This window comes from Pinus tabuliformis, chromosome 6 (genome assembly GCF_031772625.1).
Source record: "Pinus tabuliformis cultivar Carrire ecotype Pingquan chromosome 6, CPIR1, whole genome shotgun sequence".
NCBI classification, from domain to species: domain Eukaryota; kingdom Viridiplantae; phylum Streptophyta; class Pinopsida; order Pinales; family Pinaceae; genus Pinus; species Pinus tabuliformis.
The window spans coordinates 761,968,225-761,990,505 of NC_142292.1; the positions used below are offsets into that span (position 1 = coordinate 761,968,225).

The 22,281-nt window shown below is 37.9% G+C and overlaps 1 protein-coding gene across 1 annotated transcript in view; it reads right to left on the minus strand.

Annotated features, from left to right (window-relative positions):
* The window catches only part of LOC149260950 (proline-, glutamic acid/leucine-rich protein), a 319,977-nt gene that overhangs the window by 65,716 nt on the left and 231,980 nt on the right, over positions 1-22,281 (minus strand). The window contains exons 11-12 of the mRNA XM_089421448.1: positions 6,596-6,723; positions 4,060-4,358 (exon numbers count right to left, since the gene is read on the minus strand). Coding sequence (XP_089277574.1) covers positions 4,060-4,358; positions 6,596-6,723 — 427 coding nt within the window. The remainder of the gene's footprint in view (positions 1-4,059; positions 4,359-6,595; positions 6,724-22,281) is intronic.

A 22,281-nucleotide genomic window follows, 5' to 3' on the forward strand; every position in this document is an offset into this window, starting at 1 on the left:
CCATGTGTATGTGTATAGATGTGTAATGGTGCTATTATTCCCAAACGCACATATTTTATATTTTGAGGCTAGAAGTCCTACCGATGTAATTATGTTACACGTTAATAAAAATCAACTGGATGCAGACCCAAAAAGACATAAACGAGAATGGGGGGATGAGACTCCACGGATGAGTGAGTTAAAAGGGCTTATATGATTTAATAATCATAAAAAGTTCCCATGCATATAACATAAGTCCATTTAAGGTTTGGTAAAAAACATTACAAGTGGCAAAAGGAGGGCATGCACATAAAAATGAGTGTGTTAGCCTTGTAAAAGGGGGAATGACGGATTCTTGTGTGGGGAGGAGTATAGATGACTCCTGTGAAATATTCCTAGAACACGACCATGGAAGCATGGATACTATTGTGAAAATTGAGGCTTGGAAGGCTTGTAAAGGTAGTGGAACTCTTGGAAGCTACGGGACTACTTATTGGAGGTTGTCAAGCTTGGTACCTTGGTTGTGTGACACCTCAAAGAGTACCTAGAAGACCTATGAGGGAAGTGGAACTCATGGAAGCCACAAGGCTATTGTTTGGAGGCTATCAGGCTTGGTAGTTAGGCTATGTGATGCCTAGAAAGCTAAGTCACATGACACGAGGACACAAGACATGGAGGACACATAAATACAAGTATTTGACACGAGACACAACGACCCCTGAAACAGGACATGAGGGACACACACACACACACACACACACACACATATATATATATATATAATACTAAAATATAGTTCCTGATTCATATTAAGTTACTGAAATATAGTATTAGTTTATTAATTTACTACATCAATGATGTCCATTGCTTGTAGTTCAATATTCATTCTTGAATCTTCATGTTATTAACTTATTAAACAAATTGAGAACTAAATCAAGGATCTCAACAAGGCATTCTACATATTGCACATGTGACATAAAACACTGATATTTTCTTTCTTGGTAGTTCTAGCTCTTCTAGCTCTCTCGTTGACTAGTTTATGAATCTAACTTCTTAAATATATGCACGCTTTCTTCATTGGTCAAACTTGGAGATATGAAGGGAGCCGAAAAATGTTTTGAAGAGTGGGAAATTGATGGCCTAAGTTATGATATCAGAGTGCCCAATATACTAATTGATGCCTTTATCACAAAAGGAATGATTGAAAAGACAGGCCACAAAGTCTTTTCTTGAACATGTTTTAGAAAAAAAAGGAAAACCAATTTTCGAAACATTGGAAATGTTTGTGGATGGATATTTAGAGAACAAGCAAATGAATCGAGCTATAGAGACCATGAAGAAAGCTATTTCATAAGTTAAAAATCGTGAATGGCAGTTGACACGTGAAAAGGCACTTGAATACATTGATACAAACTATATAGATATGGGTGTATGGAATACAAGAAAATGCTAACCTGCACCCCACACGCTCCAAAACAAAAAATTTGAGCTCCAAATTACGAGCTCCAAACACAACACAATAGCAACTCGAGTGAGCAAACATTGACAAAGTTCCAACATGGCAGCAACTCCAGGGACCCCAACGAGCTCTGACGACGAAAAATGACCAAAAAAACCAAAAAAATGAACCATGCACGGGCTTTCTAAGTGACTTTTCGTGGGACACGTGTCTTAAGAGGCAAAAACGTGAGGGCATGTTTTCAACATGTCGAAAATGCGTGTCGCGATTGGAGGACACGATAAAAACCATTTTGGACACGTTTTATGTCATACTTCGTGTCCGGCACATTAAATACAGGACACGTGACCCTGAGGGACATGTCTTATGACTTAGCTAGAAAGGTACCTGGAAGGCCTATGAAGGTAGTGGAACTCTTGGAATCGATAGGACTGCTGATTGGAAGTTGTCGGGCTTGGTACCTTGGTTTTGTGATGCCTAGAAGAGTCCCTGGAAGGCCTGTGAGGGCAGAGGAACTCCTGGACGCCACAAGACTGTTGGTTGGAGGTCATCGGGCTTGGGACCTAGGTCAGTAATTGTTGATATTGGGTATGTACCAAGGTTTTTGGAAAGCTGATGTTGATGCCCGATGGAATCAAAGCCCCAACTCGGAGGTGACCCGCTATTAAAGGAATAACAGTGTGGTCTATGGCTGAGTGGAACGTCAAAGACCTCAAGCGAGGTGCACTATTTAAAAGACAAGGAATTGTCTTTTTTATTGTAATATATTTGGGCTTCAATGTTTATCTTTACATATATTTATGTTGTGAAATGTATTTCTATGTTAACATGAGAGTAATTATATTAGATATGTTTCTGCCTGTGTTGTACATATGAACTTGCATTTAGATATGCATTGCATTATGCTGGAAAATGCCGGAAGAAAAAGGGGGAGAAAAAGGATTTTGCATGTCACAGGATGCCAGGGGTTTCTAGCATGAATTTGGGCCTCACAAATGGCAGGAATGAGCTGGCAGCAGCCAGGGTATGTTACAGGAATGGCACTTCAATCCATGAGGCTGTTAAAGCATGCAGCCCAAACACTGAAACTTCAAGCTTCAAAGCCCTCCCTATTTACTATTGCCTGGGGGGTTTGGTTAAATAATAACTCCATATTGTTTGAAGATAACGATATCATCCCTCTGCAATGTGTTATGCAATGTCTGAACATCCTCTCGGCTTTCCTTAGCAAACCACTTTCCACTCCCATTAAACAATAAACAAGCATGTGACTTGGGCTTTCTTTGATGGAGCCTTTCAAGGTAATGCCATGAGGGAAGGAGCTGGAGCTGTTCTACATCTATTTTTGTGAATTATTGGCCCTCAAGCTCAATATATGTTTGGCTCAGGAAAAAAGCATGTCCCACCTTCAAATTCACAATGACTCTCCGTTGGTTATACAATGCATGAATGGTGTATTCAATTTGCAATTTTTCACTTTACTACCATTAATCAAAGACATCAAGCGCAGCATTACAGATTTCTCTCATATCATTTCTGAGCATGCATACAGAACCAGGAACAAAGTAGCTGATTGATTATCCACACATGCATTGGCATTGGAAAATGGAACTTGGAAAATCACAAAAAATCTCCAAGAACAGTCCACAAAATATCTTTATAAACCCTTGCTTTACGCTGATGTAATTCTGTTTATTCCCCCCTTCTTTACTTCTCCCTAAGACTAGAGTTATTGATGTGCTCAGTTATAGAGGGACTGAACATGGTCATATTTATCTGTTTGTAAATGACTAATTATGGATAAAAACAGAGCTCTGCTTTTCTAAATTTTCCATGGCCATCTTTTATTATACCTTGGTGGAGACTACTAGATCAGTCGTGTACAAACTGACTAATCATATCACCTGGAATGCACATTGGCATATACTTTTGTAATTTTGTTATATATATATATATATATATATATATATATATTATTTAACTATTTTCCTTGTTAAAAAAGTATATGTTGAGTGATCACATACATAAATAGACATTTTCCCCTTGAATATGAATAATAATATTGGTATATGTACTTTATGTTTGTTGCACAGACTAACCAGTAGAACACGAAGGAAATGACTGTTGGAATTATATTTTTAGATATAACTAGGGCAATGGTTTTTAACACAGCATGTTATGTGTATAACTTTTACTAAAAGGAATGCTTACAAGTTCCAACCCAAAATGTGAACTCACCTTGAAGTTTGTGACCAATTAGAAATGAGTAAGTCGGTTCACACAAGGAATTGGAGAAGCAAGAGAAAGCAACATTACATATAAGAAAGGACCTTAGGATCAAAGCAAGAGATTCTTCCTAGTTTTCCCCGTGTCCACTTATATCTGTTCTTTCATATTTTCAAAACAATATTCTGAATTGATCTCTACCTCTGGAATAATGTCAATTATTTTATTTTTATACTTTGCCTTTCAAAGAGGTTCCACTCCATTCCCAAAAGAATGGCATGTAATCTGGATGCATCATTACTAATAATTTAGTAAATATAGAACTGAATACATACAGACAACATGATGTGAATTCCCGACAAATGAATCAAAGATTTTAGCACACATAAACATACCACAGTAAGTAATGCTTCAAGTGCTCTGAGAGCACTTATTTGCACTGGAATTGACACCACAGCATGATTTGCAGCCAACTCTCTTTCCAACCCACTGGATGCAGGATAGCCTCCTGATAGCCCACTGACGTGTTTCCTCTTTCGTGTGGTACTCAATTGCACCAAGTCACCACCACCTGTTGTGCTGGACTTTGGTTGCCCAGTTATATTTGTAGAGTTTAAACTAGCACCACAATTTGAACCCTTCAAATCAGCTACCGCATTGTAGATGACAGCTGGTGCAAGATATGAAGCCATTCCTGTTCACTAGATGCAAATGAGCACTGTTAGAATGATACCTTAAACTCTGAATAGAACATAACCAGCTGCAACTCATCAAAAACCTACAAAAACACACGGGTATTATAATGCTAACATCAATCGGCCCCAATATAATGATTTTCTACAGATAAAATATTCCGATGTGCTTTTGGAACGACATGGGAAAATGCATCGCTGCTATTAGAATGATGTACCTTACTTCAACGGACTAAAATTTCAACCAAGGAAACAAAAATCCAACTAAAAATACATTCATATAAGAAAATTTATGACTGATATTAGAACTAGTATAGATCCATCTTAACTCCAGATCTACCAAACCCCAAGAGGTATCAAATCTCTCAAGATGCAAACCTCTTTTTGAGTGCAAAACTTGAGGAAAGGTTTACACCTCGACAGATTTGATTCCTCCCAGCTCTGGGTAGATTTGGAGTTAAGATGGATCTATATACCAGTTTTGAGCAAAACACCAATAAAATATTTAACTACAAGAAAAATTTATTTTCACTTGTTTTATATAATATATAAATAATTCACATTGAAATATTTGATTTATGATTTACATTCTCCAAATTAAAGTGTAGTCAGAAGTAGAAAACATATATCCACCGGCTATAATCTCTCTCTATACATACATTGAACTATTTTTGTTCTTAATATTTTTTTAAATATTACATGTCTGTCTACATATAGACACACATTGAATTATTTTTGTTATTAAGATTTTTTTAATGTTCCATGTCAAATCCATATTAAACATTCAAGGAATTACAAATCTCCCTCATACCTTGAATTAAAAAAATCTTCTCCCTATATATATTTGATGTTAAAACCTTTTATTAACACGCATATTGAAATATTTGATTGATGACCCACATTAATTTCTTTTTGTTATTAATGTTTTTTAAATATTATATATCAACTGCATATTGATAATAGAATAAATTACACATCTCCTTCACAATGGAAAGTGAAAATATAAGAAAAATGTTTTTAACTTAAATTACTTTATTTTTCTCTATATAAAGTCAATATAAATTCAATATACATAATTAAATATTTTATTCATGAGTGACACTAATGTAACATCAATAATATTATTTTTAGATGTTGTCTATCAACCCATATTTAGTAGTGAAAGAATTACATCTCTCTCAGACTAAAAAATAATTTATTTATTTTTACTTTCACTTACTTCATCTCTATATAAAGTTGAGGTAAAATTAAGTTGGAAATTGAAGTAATTCATTTATGCTCGACATTATTTTTTCTTTTCTGTTAATGTAAGTATTATTTTATACTTTTTAAATGTAATATTGCATGACAACATCTACCTCATACTGAGCTGTAGAGCACCTCTCGGCGCAATCATGTATCTTACTTTTCAATCAATGAAACCAAAATACAACTAAAACATACTGTCACATAAAGCTTGGCTCAAACTAGAACCTTTTCATCGCTAATATTAGAATCATGTATCTCACATTTCAAGAGATTATATTCATCGATCAAAGAAACCAAAATACAACTAAAACATACATTCACATAAAGCTTGGCTCAAACTCGAACCTCTTCATGGCTGATATTAGAATCATGTGTCTTACATTTCAATAGATTAGATCCCTCGATCAAAGAAACCAAAATACAGCTAAAACATACTTTCACATAAAGCTTTGCTCAAACTAGAACCTCTTGTTTGTAGCGAATGAATGATTTATAGGCATAGACAAATGGCGCTGGATGCTACACATGCCAGACAATCAAGAAAACATGACCCAGTTTTAGGGCAGTTTCTTGAGATCTATGTTTATTTTTTCCACGATACCATAAAACAAACGCTGAAATCAGACCATGTCCAATCCTTAGAAATCCATACCTAGTTTAATAAATTTTAGTCTAGAACAAATGTTGCCTAGATCGGATTCTCTCTACTCAGAGAACTAGATGAAACATCTAGCATCACTAATCTGCATTTTGGAATTTGTTGCTGACATCTGTCTTGCATGATCTAGGATTATGTGAAAGAAAAAACCATTATCGCATAAATAAACATTGGAAAGTATTAACGCAAAAGGAGAAGAAAACACTACAACCACAACATGCTTTAGAGCAAGTGGTCTATCATATAACAGTTCCAATTAACTGTCAAGAATGGAATTATGAAAGATAACAAAAAACAGAGTGAATACCATTACAATTAAAACCACAAACTCACCAACTCCCATTGAAATAAGTAGGGTCCGTGCATTAGAATATAGCTTGATCCGCAGTGCCGGTGAAGCACACCGTCTGAAATATTCTGTCAAAAGTCTAACAATATTTGCTGCACGAGGTAGCAATTGACTGCACAGGATAAAGTTTAAACCAATTGCTGTCAATCAAAAGAGATACTGCCATTTTGTGGCTTCCAAAATACAATGACATGTTAAGTCAAAATAATAAATAAACTAAGAAAATAAACTCTAAATCTTACAATTCTTCATTTAAATTGAGATATAACAAAATATAATACTAAGGTGCAACATACAAAGGAAAACAGAACTGAATAGCCAACTGTTATTGCAGCTACACAATCAATCAATGATATGTACATCTTGAACGCAAACACAACAAATACACCGAACTCCATATTAATGTTACATTTATCATTATTGGCAATTTATCACCGGGGATCCAAAATTTAAATTATCGGGAAACTTGAAAGAAGATACAAAAATAATCATTTTTTTCCAAATTTTTATTCTTGTAAAGTGACAACAGCATCAAACAAACACATTGTCACACAAATATTAAAATAAAACAACAATATAATATGTATAAAATATCAAGCAATACATCAATCATTGATAGTAGATACTGAAATATGATCATTTTTTATTCTTTTAAAGCAAACATCAACATCAAACGAACACATTGTCACACAAATATGAAAATAAAACTACAATATAAAATGTGTAAGATATAGATACTGACATCTGAAATATTATATTTGTCATTTTATCTTGAGTCCTCAGTCATAAGTTCAGACAAGATAATAATTAAAAGTTAACACAATCACATTAAAGAAAAAATAAGTGTATCTCATGAGATGATCATCATGAGGCATATAGATTCTAGACTGTAATGATAATCCGATAATAATACAGCACTAACATGTGGCCAAGGATTAGGGTTCCTGCCCTGGAAAAGTTTGGTCCTAGTCAGCTCGGCCTTTCAAACAGATCAGAAAATCAGAGTCCAACCAAGCTCCAAGTCCAAAAAGTCAACGTTGGTCAAAGTCCCAAAATAGAAGATGAATTCGGCCAACAAAAATTCCCTCACTCCTTCGCATGTGTGAAGATAGACTTGCAATTTCAGAGTTGTACAAACCAATCCAAGAGAATAAAAATGTGTGTGATGGCGCTCCAAAGTGAAGTGACATTAGGCCTATTTACTCTCAAGGGGTTGAATTAGCTTGACTAGGACAACTTGTACTTTTGTGCACGTGAGTTTCACCTTAAAAACAATATCTTTCCTTGACCAAATTAAATTCTTCCAAGGGCTAGGAGGGGTTTCTCTGGATGAGGAAGACTTCCCAATGGAGGGAATTTGACCCTGAGCTACCAAATTAACACTTTCTAACCCCAAAGGAAAAATCGAAATAAGATACTCTATTGGCCTAGGATGCATGACCAACAATCGGGCCAGTGTAGGGCCTGCTCCTAGCACAGAGTTTGGAAATTTTTAAATTTTTAACTAAGAGACTCACTCCTAATTATTTGATACCTTCGCCACAATACATGGCCTAGGGATCAGCATATGAAGATATTGCTCCAACAAATCTATTAATCGCTTGATGAATTCGCTCAAAAATCCCTTTCCCATATTCTCCATCAGAAGACTGCGAAGGTCGATCTCCAAGCCAATTCAGCCTGCCTCCTTAAAAAGGGACAAACAAAAGCTAACAATGTATAAGGGTGGTGAGCCTTGCCTTGACCCCCTCCTAGCTATGCCTTGCATCAATTTCACAATGGACTTTGGTCTACAATATCAGCCCATGTGTATAATCCTACCCACTCTCCCTAGAATCACCACAAGCCATGATGGACATGACAGGAAAGCTATCATGGCAGCCTCTGTCCTCCATCTACATGCAATACATTCCATCGCTCCCTCCGCACACGCCCTTAGTACCATTCGCCTGTGGAGGCACTCCCTCAGCACCTGCCTACCTTTGCTGGTAATTACTCCCTGATGCTCGACATTTATGTTTAGACCAAGCTTCAATTACTCTGGTGCATGTGTTCAATTTGTGTTTGGGTATAATTCTATGGCATCCCAACACCACAGAGGTCATGGGTCATGAAGAATTTCAACCCCCACTCTGGTTATCAGTTTTCCTTATCACTCCATGCATTTAGTTTTAAATCCAAGCATGATAAAAAATTCTAAAATCTAGAAATGACAATTTTTCTGAAAACACAAATTTAGAGATTTGACAACTGCTGAAATTGCAGAAATAAAACACAGAAAAATTATGACAGCCACACAAAAAAAATAACACAGTGATTTTTGGTCATTGTGACCCTGGAAAAACCCCCCTATAATTCTTGGGTAAAACCAGTTTTAAAGTTCTTCCTTGTTTCTGAAAATAATTTTACAGAGAAACTGAAATACACAATAAAAATTCCAGCAACCACAAATTACAACTTATCTAGATTTCTGTTCTTGAACTCCGCCTCGAAAATTGTGTCAATCAACAAACTACCAAAATAGAAATTTTTCCAGCAATAAAATAGCATTAAATGTTGTACAGCCTGCCTCAAAAATCATGCCTGAAACCTATTGTACGGACCATACGGATTTCAGCAATACAGCTGCCTCAAAAATCATGCTCAAAACCTGCCTCGAAATTTGTGCCCTTGTTGTTGTCCCTCTTCCTCGATTTCTGTGCCTTTCTCCTGTTGTACAGTTTTGCCTTGGGATGCATGCCAATAAATGTTGCTACCCAAATTTGCTGAAATGTCTTCTTGTTGCTCTCCTTCACTTCCTCACTGCTCAGAAATTTTCTCCTTGCTCTCTCTTCTCTTTCTCTCAAATGCTCATGAAAGAATGAATTGATCTTTTTCTCTTCTCTTCTCCTTTTACTCTCTAAATGACCTTTTGGGTTACCCTAAGATCTAATCGTTGAGATTCATTTAGATCTAGGGATGAGAATAAATGTGCATTTAATTCTCACTTTCTATTTTTTAACTCACCCACTTAGCCTTTTATTTCCATAGTCACTTTTTCACTTTTTAATTCTTCATTGACTTTAATAAAGTCACCTTTAAATTAGAATGTAACTTTATCACTTATAAAGTCACTTTTAAATTAAATTGACTTTACCACTTATAAAGTCACTTTAGGAGAAAAGTACAAATAAATTTGGACACTTTTCCCTAGGCCAAAGATCAAAGCCTTAGGGAACCACTTGTCCTCTGGTACCCAAATTTTAACACTCCCTCTTACCAAGGAAAGTGTTCCTCACCACTCCCATCTTGTCTCTGAAGTAAACATGCTTGCCCCGTGGTAAGGCTTTGGTGAAAATATCCGCTACCTACTCATTTGTGGAAATGTACTCAAGCTTGACAACTCCCTTTTGGACATAGTCTCTAATGAAGTGATACTTGATCTCAATATGCTTTGACTTGTCATGAAAAACTGGATTCTCCATGAGTTTTATGCAACTCTAATTATTACAGTAAATTACTGAAGGTCTCAACGCATGACCAAATAGACCAAACAAGATCTTGTGAAGCCATATGGCCTCACAACTAGCCATATACTCTGCCTTAGCTGAGCTCAATGCAACTGACTATTGTTTCTGGCTTATCCACGACACAACTGTCGAACCCAACCCAAAACAGCACCGGGAAGTACTCTTCCTATCTGAAGCACAACCTGCCCAATCTGAATTCGTGTACCCTACCAGGCTCACTCCATCACCCTGTCTATAATCGAAACCAAAATCCACAGTCCCTAGTGCACCCTCCTAGGCTCACACATGAACCAACTTATAGTGTTAACTGCAAAACATATATCTGGTCGAGTGTTAACCAAATACATCAATTTACCACTCAGTTGTCTGTATAGAGTAGGATCCACCAACTCGGAATCAGAAGCGTAAAGCTTCTTCCAGTTAGTGATCATAGGTGTTGACATGGGTGTGCAGTCCTCCATGTGAAATCTGCTAAGAATATCCACAATGTACTTCCCTTGTCCGAGGAAAAAATGCCCCTCCTCCTGCCACACCTCCAATCCCAGAAATAATGCATCAAGCAGATATCCTTCATCTCAAACTCTTAAGCAAGATCTCTCTTGCAACCCTCAAAGGGTGTCTTTGCACTAGTGATGATCAAGTCATCAACATACAACACCAGAATGAGAGGCTCCTCACCCACCACAATGAAGTATAGGTTCGGATCAGTGTCACTCTTTGTGAAACCCAACTGATGCAAGTATGTATCAATCCTCGAGTACCAAGCTCTAGGAGCTTGCTTCAAGCCATAGAGTGCCTTTTTCAATCTGCATACATGGGACTCCTTCCTGAATGAAACCATTGAGAAATGTGGTCTTCACATCAATCTGGGGGATCTTCCAACCCATCTCTGTTGCAATCGGTATAATGGAGTGAATAGATGTATACCAAGCTACAGGAGCGAAGGTCTCCTCATAGTCAACTCTCTCTACCTATGAGAACCCTCTCGCCACAAATCGAGCCTTGAACTTCTCGATGTTGCCATCTGCAATGTACTTTATCTTGTAGAGCCATCTAGAAGTAACAACTGATTTACCTTCAAGCCTCGACACTACCTCTCAAACATCGTTCTGCATAATAGAAGAATACTCCTCCATCATGGCCTCCCTCCATACCTGTTGGCTCATTGCCTCCTCATAACTAGAAGGCTCGAAGTCATCAATGCTTGTTACCAATGCCATGTAACTACAGAACCGCTCAAGTGGTTTACTCTCTCTAACATGTCTCTTTCGCTCAACAACTGATGTGGCCTCGCGCAAGGTATCTTGAAGCCACTTGGGCTTCCTCTTCCCTGAGCATACTTCTCCCACCGGAGTGAAAGAATCCTCATCATCATCAGAAGCCTGAACACCTGAAGGCCTACCAACTGACCTCATGCTTGAATCTGTGCCCGTAGATGCTGAAGTACCGTGCAAACAATCCATTAGTGGACTACCATGCGAATTGCCCTGCATGCTACCCAAAGAACCACCCACCTGACTCTGAGAGCCACTACTAACTGATGGACCTGACACTGTAATTGATGTACCTCCTGATCCCTGACCACTGGATACCTGTGACTAACTCAGCTGCTTCTGAGGGTCTGGTGACTTTGGATACTCTAACTCCCATGACCTCCTAAAGCTCCCTCCTCCTCGAACTTCACATCCCGCCTGAAAACCACTTTCCTCTGCGTAGGAATATAAATCTGATAAGCTTTCAAGGTCTCACTATAACCCACAAAGATGCCCTTGTTTGCAGTGGGTTCTAGCTTGGTCCTGTTCTCCTTGGGGACATAGGAATATGTAAGGCACCCAAAGATATGAAAGTGCCCAACATCGGGCTTCTTCCCAGAAAAAGTCTCCTTCGGATTCACATTCCCCAAGGCACGATGTGGACTCCTGTTCTGCAAGTACACAGCAGTGTTGCAAGCCTCTGCCCACAAAAATAAAGGTAACCCCTGATCATGAAGCATGGCTTTGGCAGCCCCTACAATGGATCTGTTCTTCCTCTCCGCAACCCCATTCTGTTGGGGGTTGTAAGGAACTATGAACTCCCTCCTAATGCCTACCTCAGCACAAAAATCAACAAACTCACCAAGGGTATACTCCCCTCCATTGTTCGACCTGAGGACCTTGATCTTCCTACCTGTCTGGGTCTCCACAAGAGCTTTGAACTCTTGAAACCGCTTGAAGACCTCACTCTTGGTCTTCAAGAAATAAATCCAGGTCTTCCTGGAGTGGTCATCAATGAATAAAACATAGTACTCATAGCCACTCAAGGATACATGAGAGATCCGACCACGCACATCGGTATGAATCAAGTCAAGGATCCTGGTCGCCTTGTTGTCACTGCTGGGAAAAGGGGATCTGGCAAACTTCCCCACAGCACATCCTCTACATACGTCAAGGTGATCAGAATTGAAATCTGGGACACTAGTGATGATCTCCCGCAATGTACTCAAGGACCCATGATACATGTGCCCCATCCTGCGATGCCAAATCTCACACACCTTTCAACTGCTAGATCTGTTGTCGGTCTTGTCTTGGGTGCCGCTACTCAGTCCCATCAGGGGCTTGAATGAGAACTTGTACACCTTGGCATATCTCACACCAATCACTCTAGCTGAAGAAGCTGGAGTTCCCTAGGATATATAAGCACCTGCCCTCTCCTGAACAACACATCATACCCTCTGTCCTCAAGCGCTGAGATGCATATTAGGTTCTCCTTCATTCCAGGCACATATAGAACATCTGACACTTTCAAGGGAGGTTTGGGTCCCCTATCAAATGTCAATGTCGCCACACCGACTGCTCTAACCATGATGTCATCACCAAGTACTACCTCCATATTAGTATCATCCTCTGAAAGCTCTAAGAAGTACTCTCTGACACCTGTCATGCGGCCAGAAGCGCCACTGTCAACATACCAAATGCACACTCCCTCTAAACCTGTATGGCAGGTGATCCTGCACTAGTGGCCTCACAAGCTATGAACCCAAACTCCTGATCAAAGCTCTCTAATAAGCTCTCTATCTCTGCAGAAGTTGTCATGGGTTTGTCTCTCCCTCTCTTGTTCTTCTTCTCCAGACACACAACAGCATAGTGTCCCAACTTTTGACAATTCCAACATTTGACTTTGGAATAGTCCTTCTCCTTGTTCTACTGCTTGCCTTTACCTTTGCCTTTGTCTCCACTGTTAGGAAGCTTGTTTCTTTGCTCTGCCCTTCTTGCCTCTTGCTAATAATGCCACATTGTCATCCTCCTCCACCTGTTTGGATGACCCAAGATGGTTCTTTCTGATCTAATTCTGAATGCAATCATCCGACAACCTCTCCCATCCGGGAAGGTTTTCCCGTGCAACAATCCCATCCACAAAATTCTCCCAAGTTTTGGAAAGACCATTGAAATCAATCCTCACCAACTCAGTGGGTGCAATGATCTCACCTACGACTGCCAACTCATCTCTCACTGAAGTGATCTTTGTGAGGTATGTTGTAGCATTGTCAGTCTTAGCCATTCTAATGGCCTTCAGTGACCATTTTTCTGTTTTCATTTGAGCTCTGGTAAACACTGGTCAAGGTTGTCCACATCTCATGTGCATAAGTCTTTCCTCTCACATGAGGAATGACATGATCTTTGACTCGTTCCAGAATCAATCTTTTTGCTTTAGCATTTTTTTTGTTAAACTCTGCCAACTGTACAAGGTAAGAAGCTACCGCTACTGGGTTTTGTGTGGTATTTACCATAATGCCCCAGAATTTTGCTTCCTCAAAGATGCTTTAGGTTCTCTCCTTCCATGCACTGTAGTTGTTCTGTCCATCCAACTAGTCTTCAACTCTCAAACCCAAAGACATGTTTCACTGTCCTACCAAACTGAAATTTTCAAATCTGTGGTAAAGGTTTTTGTTTTCCGTGTAAAAATCAACTTGCTATAATTTTCACTTTCTTGTCCCAAACTGCATTTTTCAGCCAACCAACCTTTGATACCATGAAGAATTTCAACCCCCACTCCGGTTATCAGTTTTCCTTATCACTCCATAAATTTAGTTTTAAATCCAAGCATGATAAAAATTCTAAAATCTGGAAATGACAATATTTTCTGAAAACACAAATATAGAGATTTCACAACTGCTGAAATTGCAGATGCAGAAATAAAACACAGCAAAATTATGACAGGCACACAGGGAAAATAACACAATGATTTTTGGTCAATGTGACCCTGGAAAAACCCCCCTACAACACTTGGGGAAAACCAGTTTGAGAGCTCTTCTTTATTTTTGAAAATGTTTTTACAAAGAAACTGAAATAAACAGTACAAATTCCAGCAACCACAAATTACAACTTATCTCAAATTTCGTGCTTGAACTCTGCCTCGAAAATCATGCCAATCAGCAAACTGCCAAAACAGAAATTTTTCCAGGAATAAAACAGCATTAAATGTTGTACGACCTGCCTCGAAAATCATGCCCAAAACATGCCTTGAAATTTGTGCCCTTGATGCTATCCCTCTTCCTCGATTTCTGTGTCTTTCTCCTACTATACGGTTTTGCCTTGGGATGCATGCCAATAAATGTTACTGCCTAGATTTGTTAGATGTCTTCTTGCTGCTCTCCTTCACTTCCTCACTGCTCAGAAATTTTCTCCTTGCTCTCTCCTATTTCTCTCAAATGCTCATGAAAGAATGAATTGATCTTTTTCTCTTCTCTTCTCCTTTTACTCTCTAAATGACCTTTTGGGTTACCCTAAGATCTAATGGCTGAGATTCAGTTAGATCTAGGGATGAAAATAAATGCGCATTTAATTCTAACTTTCTATTTTTTATCTCACCCACTTAAATAAAGACCCACTTGGCCTTTTATTTTCATAATCACTTTTTCACTTTCTAATTCTTCATTGACTTTAATAAAGTCACCTTTAAATTAGAATGTAACTCTACCACTTATAAAGTCACTTTTAAATTAAATTGACTTTACCACTTATAAAGTCACTTTCGGAGAAAAGTACAAATAAATTTGGACACTTTTCCCTAGGCCAAAAGATCAAAGCCTTAGGGAACCACTTGTCCTCTAGTACGCAAATTTTAACAGCTCACCCCAGTATAGTTTCAGTTGGACCCACGACTTCTATTGGTCTCTAAAACGAGTAAGCTTTGGTATTTCCTCTGAGAAGCATTATTTGATGGTTCTCTGGTTTAGAATTTGGTTGCACCGTTCCTCAACTCATCAAATTCTTGTTCTTCAACAGGCCATTTGGTCGGGTTTGATTATCAGGCTCCCTCATCTCTTTTCTTATTGGGGACTAATCCTCTCGTGTTCTTGGTACCTCTTTTATCCAGGCCCACCCAACTCTATCTGACTATCCTTCCTTTTCGTTTCTTGTCACCTATGGCTCTGACCAGCCTGGACAGCCTTACGGTTTCTCTCCATCCTAAATCCTTGTATCGTCTATTCTCCCCAACTCCTTCTTTGGTCACTCTCGCCTCGTTTATCATGGCCTCCTGAAATTGCAAAGAACTTCAGTCTCAAGGCATTGGCAGTAAGCACCTTCGAGATCATATGCAATTGGAAATTATGGATACCAACTTGAAGCTCCAGGAACAATGGAAGACTATCACAACGCTACTAGAACAAATTCAATAGTGAAAGTGCATAATGTCTTGCCAAGATGACAAATTGGATTCCCTCAGACAGAAAATTACAGAACTTTGGGATTAGCTTTCAGTCAACAATTGTCAACTCTCTGATCATAGTGAACAGCAAGTTCACTGGTAGCCCTCTCCCTAATCTCAATCAGGCACCAGATGTGGATGTTCCTCTTGCTGTCTAATGGTATCTTACTGTAAAACTTGCTATCTGTTAGGATGTTTTTACAGGATATATTTCTGTTGTTATAGTGCTTGTTTAAATTTTCTCAGTAGCAATTTTGATATAGCTTTCTCCCACCCCCCCACCCTCCTGGAGAAAAGCAAAATGAAGTTCATATGTATCTTATCTCCTGCGTATTTGCCGCGACCATGTGCAGATTTTGATCCAAACTTCTCATTTCAATTAAAAAAAAAAAAAAACATCTCTGAGAGGGATGTCATATAATACATATTGATTCATAAATAATGATGTGTAACAAACCTATGCATTAGTTGGAAACAATCACATCCATATCCAATATATGTATATATGTCATATTATATTCATAAAGAAACATCCCCATATCATATAAATTATTCTTTAATTTATATACATATAAAAATCGAAGAGGAGGGTAGAGAATGTATGTCTTTGTCTTTGTAGACTTTAGCAGTCAAATTGTTGCACAGAGGTTGCTCCCTTGTTTCATAGACAAGGTGGTCTCATACACCAATTTGGTGTTTGGTTTGGCCATGATGTTAAAATTAGAAGACGATGATGATGATGATTACATTCCAAAGAAAACCTCACAAGATTTCACCCCTGCCTCCTCCCCCAACAAATCCTCCCTGGAATATCCTGATAGAAGGCAGCTTAACAACCAGCCACAGAAACAGAACCTATCCCAGTCGGACTCAACAGAACTAGAACTGAAGATTGCATGGAAGTGCCACCTTGAAACAATCATTCAAAATGGTTGAACTAACCAATTGCATATATATATATATATATATATATATATGAATTCAAAATGCACATCTAGTCTCAAGCATAAGGAATAAATTTTAGTTAAGTCTTTCTTCTCATTGCTCTAAATCTATTATATTATATATGGATTTTGTTTCCATTTTTAATAGATTTAAAGCAATGAGAAGAAAGACTCAACTAAAATTTATTCCTTATGCTTGATACTAGATGTGCATTTTGAATTCATCATTTCTATACGTTCTTCTATTTTAATTCAGCGTTTTCACAAAAACTTAGCACATTAATAAATTATAGAATTTATATATCTAATGATCAAATTTATGTGACCATTTAATTTTCCTATTTTCTTACTTCACAACAAACTTGATACTTTCATGTTGAATTTGTTCAATTTTGTAACAATGGTCGCTCTTCATAATGTATATTTGAGCCATTAATGTATTTGTAAGTATGTTCTTCATGCTAGAGTCAAAAAGAAAATAGAAAATTATATTAGATATGCTATTCATGTCGGATGTAAAAAGGAAAATTTTTGAATTTATAAAAGAAAAAATTAAGGCTCCAAAGAGCTAAAGTCGGCCTCCTCATAGTCAAGTCAGCCTATCAAAGGTTCATGTCCATTCTACCATAAAAGGAACCAATTCGGCATTCAAGATGAATATATACAGGTGGCTCAACCTCTTCTCTAAGGGGTAATTTCGATCACACATCAAGAATTATATCTTCTACAACAAGGACAAGAAGGATGCAAGTCTCTGCGATTGAAGGACGAATATCTCTGCATTATCTCTGTATTTGAAGGTCGTATATTTATGTTGAAAAACCAAATCACTGAAGCAGATGTGGCACCATTTTGGAGGGACCTAACCTATGAAGAAGAAGTCTGGAAAGGCAGCAGGACCAAGCACTCTATGAGAACATTATGCCCCAGCAGATCCGATTAAGCAGAAGTCGTTGGGCAGACTCTTTGACTTGAGTAGGAGGATGGACCAAGTTTAAGCTAGTTATTGACTAAGATGTATCTCTATTGACTTAAAGAATTCTCTATTGAAAAGGTTGTTGGGTTTTTCCCCATGTGGGTTTTCTCAAGGTAAATTCACGTGTTATTTTTGTTTGGTTGTCTCTTTATGATCCTATTGTCTCAAATGCTATATTGTTGATGTCTTCTGTGTAATTTTCTTGATGATGAAATCATGGATAAGAAAGTGTAAAATAATTAAATAATCAGTATACAAGACCCTATGAAAAATCAACATAGTATCAGAGGCTATTGATGAAAGAGCAGCCTGGAAAAGAAGCCCTAAATCTCAGTCAAAGCATCTTCACATCAATGGAGAAACCCTAGTCAGAAAATTTCAAGAGTTAATTTCAGAAGTAAGTCACAGGGAATCCGAAAATCTCAGAATAATTCTTATTTCTGTAATGTTTGAAAAAGAGTCCTTGTTAAGGGAATCACATTTTTCTGATCTGTCATTCAAAGTTGAATGTATGGTGTAAAGGAGTAGTTATGTGTTGTTCTAAGCTCAAGATCTTAGGAAGAGGGAAAATCTAATCTTAGAAAGACGAAGGTCTGTAATAGGGTCGAAGCCCTAGTTCAAGATCGAAAGTTTCACTCCTTGCATTTGTGAAAAGATTAAAAAAAAAAAATTGGTATTGAAGGTAGGCTGAATGATCTCAGTCATAGAATAATTCAAGTTGAATCTCAGTATTTTTAATTCAAAATCTTTAAGCTTCAATCATGGCCTCAGAGGTCCAAAACATCTCAGAGGAATCAGAAAATTATTAAAGGTCAAAACATGTTTACAAGACTGAGAATCTTTTAATACTACTACAATAAGGCCAAAGAAAGGCATACCCCTGTTTGAAGATCAAGTAATGCTAATACCTCAGATGATGTTTCAACAGATTGAAACCCTCAGTGAGAAAGGCCGAAGTTGCCTCAGTCCAATAGAAAAAGGGTTGAAATATCTACTAAGAAAATCCGAAATTTTCTCAGAGCCTATCTCAAGATGATTATTAAAGATCTCATGAATTCCTCAGAAGATCTGAGTCATCTCAGATAATGGGAAAGCCTGCCTACAACTTCGTTTTGGCTTGTAATTTGTGATCACAGTCTTGGTCATGGGAGTGAAGACTATCTTGAAATACCTCACTCTGTTTCGGTAAAGAGAAGGTCCGAAAATATTTACAGACAAAGGAGCTTCAGGAGGGCCAATAAATGTTGAAGCCGAAATCTCTTTGGACGGAGCAGTCAAAAGGAAGATTGAAATCCTCTCTGTCCAAAGGTTTGAAATATTAAGACCAGCAAAGCCAGAAATCAAGGTATGTATCTGCTAACAATAATTTTTGGTTGAGATTATGTTCTCTTGGCAACATCTAAGGAACAAATATACTTCTGCGGTAAGACTGAATCAGTGTAAGATGTTCAAGAACTAAGTGTGAAGACTGATGCCTCCTAGAATCTTTGGAATGTTAAATATGCATCATCTCTATAAACTTTGTTCAGAATACAAGATGACATCCTGTCATCTTAAAAGGAGATTTGTCAGAAAAGACAAGTTTGGATTTAAAGACTTGCACAATTCAAAGGACTGTGTCAATGTCCTGTCATTGCCACCTTACAAAATCATATGCATTATATGAAGATATTGAGGATAGCTTTGGTGTATTCAAGTATGATATCAGTTGGCTGCAAAGTCTGGTATGACATGCGAAACCATGACAATAACTCAAATCAAATTGTCGATCAAAGTTGAACATTTGAACAAGTTGCATAAGGCACGATGTTGAGGTGACAAAGCTTACAAAGCATTTGTTGGCATGAACTTTGTTATTGCAGATCAAGGGAAGAGGATTCACTAAGTATGCCTCTGTAGAAAACCTGTTTACAGTAGAAAAGAGGCCGAGCTCCTCTTTAACATTAAAGTTTGAAGTCATCTCAAGGAAGATGTATAATCTTCAAGACTTCATGTGCTTAGTGTTAGTGTCACTGGTAGCCCTCTCCCTAATCTCAATCAGGCACCAGATGTGGATGTTCCTCTTGCTGTTTAATGGTATCTTACTGTAAAACTTGCTATCTGTTAGGATGTTTTTACAGGATATATTTCTGTTGTTATAGTGCTTGTTTAAATTTTCTCAGTAGCAATTTTGATATAGCTGTTCTCCCACCCCCCCCCTCCTGGAGAACAAGCAAAATGAAGTTCATATGTATCTTATCTCCTGGGTATTTGCCGCGACCATGTGCAGATTTTGATCCAAACTTCTCATTTCAATTAAAAAAAAAAAAAAACATCTCTGAGAGGGATGTCATATAATACATATTGATTAATAAATAATGATGTGTAACAAACCTATGCATTAGTTGGAAACAATCACATCCATATCCAATATATGTATATATGTCATATTATATTCATAAAGAAACATCCCCATATCATATAAATTATTCTTTAATTTATATACATATAAAAATCGAAGAGGAGGGTAGAGAATGTATGTCTTTGTCTTTGTAGACTTTAGCAGTCAAATTGTTGCACAGAGGTTGTTCCCTTGTTTCATAGACAAGGTGGTCTCATATACCAATTTGGTGTTTGGTTTGGCCATGATGTTAAAATTAGAAGACGATGATGATGATGATTACATTCCAAAGAAAACCTCACAAGATTTCACCCCTGCCTCCTCCCCCAACAAATCCTCCCTGGAATATCCTGATGGAAGGCAGCTTAACAACCAGCCACAGAAACAGAACCTATCCCAGTCGGACTCAACAGAACTAGAACTGAAGATTGCATGGAAGTGCCACCTTGAAACAATCATTCAAAATGGTTGAACTAACCAATTGGATATATATATATATATATATATGAATTCAAAATGCACATCTAGTCTCAAGCATAAGGAATAAATTTTAGTTAAGTCTTTCTTCTCATTGCTCTAAATCTATTATATTATATATGGATTTTGTTTCCATTTTTAATAGATTTAAAGCAATGAGAAGAAAGACTCAACTAAAATTTATTCCTTATACTTGATACTAGATGTGCATTTTGAATTCATCATTTCTATACGTTCTTCTATTTTAATTCAGCGTTTTCACAAAAACTTAGCACATTAATAAATTATAGAATTTATATATCTAATGATCAGATTTATGTGACCATTTAATTTTCCTATTTTCTTACTTCACAACAAACTTGATACTAGATATCATTTTTGGGATTCAACTGCGTTAAGTAAGTCATTCAAAGTATGACCCTTTCCATGAGAGGTAGTCGTAAAATGACTAATTTCTCATGATTTTTGAATAGTTCACTTAGCACTCATTGCATCGGGTGATGCTCACAGGGGTGAAGAAGTGGGATTGAAACTAGTGAAATGTGGAGAACGAATCACATACCATCAATCATCACTTCCGGGGCTTGCACCCGGTAACCAGGACTTCCCAGGAGGTCACCCATCCCAGAACTCCTCTGGCTCAAGCGCGCTTAACTGTGGAGTTTTTTCCCACAATCAAGCCCACTTAGCTTGCTACCCCATTTGCAAAACCTTAGCAAGTATTGTGCCTCATGAACCATTCAAGTAGAGACCCCTTGACTCTTTTTGTATTTAAGTGTGGGGGATTTACGCAGTGCATTATATTAGATATCATTTTTGGGCTTCAACTGCGTTAAGTAAGTCATTCAAAGTATGACCCTTTCCATGAGAGGTAGTCGTAAAGTGACTAATTTCTCATGATTTTTGAATAGTTCACTTAGCACTCATTGCATCGGGTGATGCTCACAGGGGTGAAGAAGTGGGATTGAAACTAGTGAAATGTGGAGAACGAATCACATACCATCAATCATCACTTCCGGGGCTTGCACCCGGTAACCAGGACTTCCCAGGAGGTCACCCATCCCAGAACTCCTCTGGCTCAAGCGCGCTTAACTGTGGAGTTTTTTCCCACAATCAAGCCCACTTAGCTTGCTACCCCATTTGCAAAACCTTAGCAAGTAGTGTGCCTCATGAACCATTCAAGTAGAGACCCCTTGACTCTTTTTGAATTTAAGTGTGGGGGATTTACGCAGTGCATTATATTAGATATCATTTTTGGGATTCAACTGCGTTAAGTAAGTCATTCAAAGTATGACCCTTTCCATGAGAGGTAGTCGTAAAGTGACTAATTTCTCATGATTTTTGAATAGTTCACTTAGCACTCATTGCATCGGGTGATGCTCACAGGGGTGAAGAAGTGGGATTGAAACTAGTGAAATGTGGAGAACGAATCACATACCATCAATCATCACTTCCGGGGCTTGCACCCGGTAACCAGGACTTCCCAGGACGTCACCCATCCCAGAACTCCTCTGGCTCAAGCGCGCTTAACTGTGGAGTTTTTTCCCACAATCAAGCCCACTTAGCTTGCTACCCCATTTGCAAAACCTTAGCAAGTATTGTGCCTCATGAACCATTCAAGTAGAGACCCCTTGACTCTTTTTGAATTTAAGTGTGGGGGATTTACGCAGTGCATTATATTAGAGATCATTTTTGG